At 42.0% G+C, this 6,545-nt stretch overlaps 1 protein-coding gene across 1 annotated transcript; it reads right to left on the minus strand.

The window, feature by feature from the left end:
* Positions 1-471: 471 nt before the first annotated feature.
* ndr1 (nodal-related 1) lies at positions 472-3,283 on the minus strand. Its single transcript, XM_014128857.2, has 3 exons — positions 2,685-3,283; positions 1,240-2,024; positions 472-1,099 (listed from the first exon to the last, which is right to left on the minus strand). Exons 1-3 carry the CDS (start codon positions 2,992-2,994, stop codon positions 947-949), a joined length of 1,248 nt encoding a protein of 415 aa, XP_013984332.1. The 5' UTR covers positions 2,995-3,283; the 3' UTR covers positions 472-946.
* Positions 3,284-6,545: the final 3,262 nt, after the last annotated feature.

Consider the following 6,545-nt stretch of genomic DNA (forward strand, 5'->3'; position numbering starts at 1 on the left):
CATAGGGTAGAGAGAAAAATTTGCAGTTTTACAGCTAATTTCCTGCAATTCTACACATTTTGCCATAGGGTGGCGACAAACTTCTACAGTTTTTAATATGATATCTGATGATCAATGGGGGCCCCCTGGTCGGTAATTTGACCATGAGTACTACAAGTTTAGATAGTTTTTGACCTTGTGTATTCTACCATTCTAACTCTCAACAGTAAGTTGAGAATCTAACTTAGTTCCTAAAAATGTATTCGTAGACCTACAAAAGGGCCAGTTGCCCATCCCTGGTGTAGGCTAATGTGTTGATTGAAAAACTAGGGCTACATTCTGCTTCATATTTTTCCAGAGGAACTGAAGCTGAATAATAAAATATCTTTGTCATCCATTTTTATTTCATCCTTGTGTGTTTTCTCTACTATTAAGTGTTGAGAGAATATACCAGAGAAGCAGACTGCAATTAATTGAGGATTTATTAAACAAAAGGTTCAAGTGACATTTTAAACATAAAAAAATACATTTCTCATATGAAATATTTACATTTTAAAATAATACTGTATCAACACTGGGTCATACAGAGGAATTAAAGCACTTTAGGGGTCTACATTGTTCTTGTATCGGCTTTTGCCTTAATCATTAGTCCTTATACATTATACATGTATACGGGTATTATAAGTGATTCACTTGATCCTTTTTTGATGATTCTCTTGATCTTTTCAGTGCTTGTGTTCAGTCTGCTTCAGTGTCCAGTATATCCATAGTGTAGCATGGCTGAAAGCAGCAGCTGCCCTTGTAGAAAAGCCTTGAGCTTTGAGACTACACTCACAGAGTAAGCCCACACCTTTGCACCTCAACTTTCTTCCTGAGGCCTGCACATTGAGAGCAGGAGTTGGGACAGAGTGGTGTTTACCTGGGATGGAAAGTGCCTATGGGGTGTCCATGTTGGCACACAGGCTGCTCAGTGGCAACCACACTCCTCCACCACCATGCCCTCAAAGTGCCGCGTCTCCACCTCGCTGTTCTCGTAGTACAGCATGGACAGAGGGGCCAGGCGGGTGGGCACACAGAACGGGCATGGGACCCTGTCTGGGTGGTGAAGTTTCAGCAGACTCTGGAGAGAGAAGAGAGAGATGTTAATGCAAGTGAAATCATAAACTAAGGGGAAAAGGCAATATTGTAATATGAAACAAATCAAAGGCTCTATTTCAAGCATTATTTTCAGCAGTGATCATGTAATGTTGGCAGTTTTACCTGCATGTAAGCATGGTTGGTGGGGGTGAAGGTCTCGTCTACTGGGGTAGGACAGCTGCCCTCACAGCGGTAGGCATTGTAGCGCTTGGGGTAAACAATCCACTCGTTCCAGCCAATCTGGTCAAAGTCCACCCACATGTCCACCTTCCTGCACAACGGATCCTTCCTCTCCTCCGTGGGGGCCAAACCAGGGGCCACCCCAGCCACTCCTGCTCTCTGGTGGTGCCCATGCCTTTTCCTGCGACTGGTTCCTTTTCCGCCCTCTACCTCTACGCTGACAGCAGGGTCGGCCCCAGCTCGCTCCCAGTCCAGAGTGACGTACTTGGAGTGCTCAGCGGTGTGGATGAGGGTGGGAGCCCGCTTCTCTGCCTGGTGCTTGGAGAAGACGACCACCATGACCCGGTCGGCTGTGGGGTGCAGGACCCTCTCCTGGCCCTCCTCCTCCTCTCTCTCCACTGGCCTGCTCACTTCCTGGCCAGGTGCGGAGCCTCTCTGGTGCAGCCAGTAGTAGTGGAGCAGGGCGGTGACGTTGAACACCCTCCAGTTGGATGTGGAGGTCAGAGAGCTTGGCTCTGCCTTCAGGTGGCCCAGGAAGAGGCTCTCCTTTGGGCATGGCGGGCTGGAGTAGGAGCATCTCTGGGAGTGGTACATGTCCACAGTGACACGCTCAGAGGCAGAGAATGCAGGCAGGCGGATCCGCAGCTCGGAGCGCTGGACCTTGTCACTTGCAGAGATGGAGGACATGTCAAAGGTGACAGACCACCTCCCACCGATCTGGTGACAACCTGGAGAGATAACATAGAAAATCAGTTAGCAATGCATGATGCAGAGGGCAGACTAGGATTATGAAAGTGTGCAATCATCTCTCTTTCACCTCTGTGACTATCAGACAATGTCCCATTCATTACAATCACAGATAGTGTCACATGCCTTTTATTGTTGCCCACAGCGAGCAAGTAAAATGCGTGCCACAAGACAGCTTTCACACGTCCTCTTTTGACATGCGATGAGCAGTTGATCAAGTAGAATGTTGTTACTGTCTCACTGTGTATTGCTCCGCGCCTGACACTGTTATAACAGACAGCCTGGGGCTAGTATACACACTTTTAAATAATACCCGCTGAAATTATGCATAGAGAAGGCTCTTCACAATAAACATTGTATAAGGGTTTCGAAGTGCTAAAATAATTGAGAAGCGCAAAGTAATCAAAACGCGCACTAGGCATGTAGCCTAAATTCAAATCACTGTTTATTTACTATGTTTACTGAGGGTGAATTTAATTATGCAATCATAATATTTCAAATATGACTTCACATGGAATTAGTGTGTCCAACTATGTTGCGTAAAAGTGCTTTCAAACATCTCCAAAACATAATATAATTAATTATAAAGAGAAAAAAATCCACAATATAAACTAAGTGTTTTGTAAAATAAAAATACTCACTTTTAGCAACCAGACTGAGTACGTAGTCAGAGTCGTGAAGGCGGGGGTTGTCGTCGTTGTTAGTCCGGGCGGCGCTAACAGTTGGCGTCCTGGCGGTGTCTCCCTCGAGTAAAGTCCGGTAGAGCTGCATCATGTAGAGTGGGAACCTGTTGGAGTGACGAACAGGGTGCCTGTGACCTCCGCTTGGCGGGGGAAATTTACGAATCCCGTGGAAGAAAGCCTCACGGTTCCCTGGGAAATTCTCTGCTCCAACCACACAGATCGAGTCCACCAGAAGCGCCAAGAAGAAAGCCAGAGTGAGTCCTTCCATAATTCCAAGTTATTTAATATATTATTTTCCTGTCAAATTCAAGACAGCGAATCTCTTGTTGTGCGAGACAGATAGATAGATAGATAGATAGATAGATAGATAGATAGATAGATAGATAGATAGATAGATAGATAGATAGATAGATAGATAGATAGATAGGGTAGAGCTCCTTCTCCCAGCTCGTCCCGTTGTGAATACCTCAGGTGAGATGCTGTCTGCTGGAGTGAGAACACTTATAACAACCCTGTGTCTTTCTTGAAGAGTTCTGTCGTGCCTCGGGCTTTTGAAGTGAATGTGTGATCCACCGGAGAACAGAGAGTTCAAAGGCCAAGGTCGTTGTGTAGGCAATCGAAACCAACGGCTCTTTGGAGTGGGCAAGGTGTTAAAAGTTGAATACCACTGCATTGAATGTTATGTATCAGAGATCTCTTTGATAAGGAACCACGATGAAATTAGTTAAGCAGATTAGTAGCTGAACATTGCGCTTTGATGAATGGGAATGAGGAATGAACAACACACGAATTAATCACTCCAATGCCCTTTTTTATTAGATGGGTCATAAGAAGAGGAAGTGATCTCTTTATCACCTAGGTAAGAAATCTAGAAAGCTGACCCAACTTCTCTTTACGAAAATGAAATGTTAGTGCTCAGATTGTATAGGCCTAAAATATGATAATTATTTATAACCACTTATTTTATCCCATCACGGATAATAATTGTATGAGCCTTCTCGCAAGACAACGAGACAGTCTTATCAACCTTATAATCACACACATTTATTACAGCTTTCTGTTTGTTCCTTTTACATTGCAATGACATGCTAGTGACGAAATGGAATTGGCCTATTTATTTTTAGAAGGCCTATGCACTCTCCTTGTGTTAAGCATCTCTTGGATATTATCTTTATAGGTGTAGGCTAGAGATGATTTGCTATATGATAGATATTCTCTGAAGAGGGACTAGCTAGGCTACAGTTAAATAAAGGTTAAATAAAAAATAGATAAAAAATACAGGGATTCATAGACTACTAACTAGCCTACGTCTTTCTTAGAAGAATCTGAAGAAAGATGCAACAAAGTAGGTCGATGGGAACTATTTGATGACAAAAAGGTGTGAAAGAAGGCTTATGATGATGGTGCACGATATTTGGTGGAGCTTTCACTTTTAAAAGCTTTGAAGAGTAATCTTCAAAAGATATTTGAACTCTACCATAAACAATAAATTCATTATTCCCATGGAAAGTATTTTATTGGAACGAAAGTAAAGTAATTGCAAGAAGTCTACATAATATGCTAATTGTGCAGCACTGATTGGGAAAACAGAAGTAGGCTTCAATAGGGTGTTGAGCTGCATATTCTATTTGTACCAAGTATATTCGATATTGGCATTTTATGGAAATAAATGTAACCTTTTGAAAATTGTGTTTTTTTTTAATTAATATCTGGCACATAGACCAGATAAAACATAAATGAACAATGTTTTAGCAATTGTATTCAATAGCTTACAATGTATTAGTACAATGTATTAGCTATTGACAATGTATTAACAATTAATACATTTCAGAATGCATTAGCTATTGCATTCAATACAACTAACAATGAACAATTCATATATTTCACAATACATTAGCTATTAACATTATATTAGCTATTGTATTCAATACAACTAACAATGAACAATTAATATATTTCACAATACATTAGCTATTAACATTATATTAGCTATTGTATTCAATAGCTTGTTAGGCTACAGATTTTATTTAATTTGATGGAAATGTTGTTCTTTATTAACATCTGGCATATACACCAGATAAAACATTAATTAAGATTACACATTTATTTTGTATAGCTTGTCTTGTGTTGGACTATATCAAATCAATTATATTTCCCAGGCAAAGAACAATCTGCAATAGTTGATAGGCTGCTACTGTTCAGTGGACATTTCGAATTGAAGTGAAACCAATTATTCAACCACGGTCAATAAAACAAGGTTTTAGGCCTAATTGTGATACAAGAATGGACTGAGCCAAGGCTACAATAAAGTGATACAATTAGCTCATTAAATAATGTTTAGGCTGTTTTATGAGATCTACCGTGAGCCTATTGTTTCAACATAGGCCCACCTCATGCACAGGCCGGCACATGTAGCCAACACCCTGATCTGAACGGGTTTGGCTTTGGATCCATTTATTATCGGATCTATCCAGCAGGGGGAAATGTGTGGCTAAGAATCAACAATCTAATGAGCAGTCAGTCGCTAAACTGAAATAACTGTTTTGTTCATATTGGAATCTTGATGAGTTTTTACTAAGCATTATTAATCCTCTCTGATGACGCGAGAGAAAGAGATCTGTGTGTGTGTTTATTGGAAGTAGTGAGGGGTTCAGGGGGATTATGAAAACTGCTACAGTGCCATAATGTGCGCTGGTGAACTGACCAACACTTATTTAAAATGTGTTAGATTGCTATCGACAGGACCAATTGTGTGCAGCATTAGTACTGTAGTTGGTGAGTGTGCAGCAGTGTATAGGGGCCTCTAGGAGCCCATTACCATCAGCTCCATGAAGGGCTCATATTGGACATGTAAAGGCAATGTGACGCAGAGAGGGACACCTCATTCTGTGTCAGTGACTTGAGCTCCAGACTGATTGCCTAATTAATTGGCAGGGATGTTGATCGCTGTGAATTAGTTAGCAAAATAGATGAGCCCGGAGCAACAGCAATGAAACCCAAATGGGGGTGTGGGAGTGTGTGTTGGGGAAGGGGGGGGACCGGCCCAGACTTTTGTGCTTCTAAGGAGAAAAGAAGCGTGTGTGTCTGTGTTAGAGCCGGCTAGGAAACAAAGAGGCTGTCAAATATTAAAGGGCTTTCCAGTGGCCCCTGCGTCAATAGAATAATGGAGATAATTATCCCTGGTGCGGAGGAGAGCCGCCAATTGAAACAGGGCCCTTTGATAGGAACTTAAATTCAGTTAGGCTGCTATTTGATTAAGATTCAGTTGGAATGGAGCGGTGTGTGTGTGTGTCTGCGTGCGTGCGTGCGTGTGTGTGTGTGTGTCCGCGTGCGTGTGTGTGTGTGTGTGTGTGTCCGCGTGCGTGTGTGTGTGTGTGTGTGTGTCCGCGTGTGTGTGTGTGTTAAATTTCACTGCTATGCGGACGACACACAGCTGTACATTTCAATGAAACATGGTGAAGCCTCAAAATTGCCCTCGCTAGAAGCCTGTGTTTCAGACATAAAGAAGTGGATGGCTGCAAACTTTCTACTTTTAAACTCGGACAAAACAGAGATGCTTGTTCTAGGTCCCAAGAAACAAAGAGATCTTCTGTTGAATCTGACAATTAATCTGGATGGTTGTACAGTCGTCTCAAATAAAACTGTGAAGGACCTCTGCGTTACTCTGGACCCTGATCTCTCTTTTGAAGAACATATCAAGACTCTTTCAAGGACAGCTTTTTTCCATCTACGTAACATTGCAAAAATCTGAAACTTTCTGTCCAAAAATGACGCAGAAAAATTAATCCATGCTTTTGTTACTTCTAGGCTGGACTACTG

This window comes from Salmo salar, chromosome ssa11 (assembly GCF_905237065.1).
Source record: "Salmo salar chromosome ssa11, Ssal_v3.1, whole genome shotgun sequence".
NCBI classification, from domain to species: domain Eukaryota; kingdom Metazoa; phylum Chordata; class Actinopteri; order Salmoniformes; family Salmonidae; genus Salmo; species Salmo salar.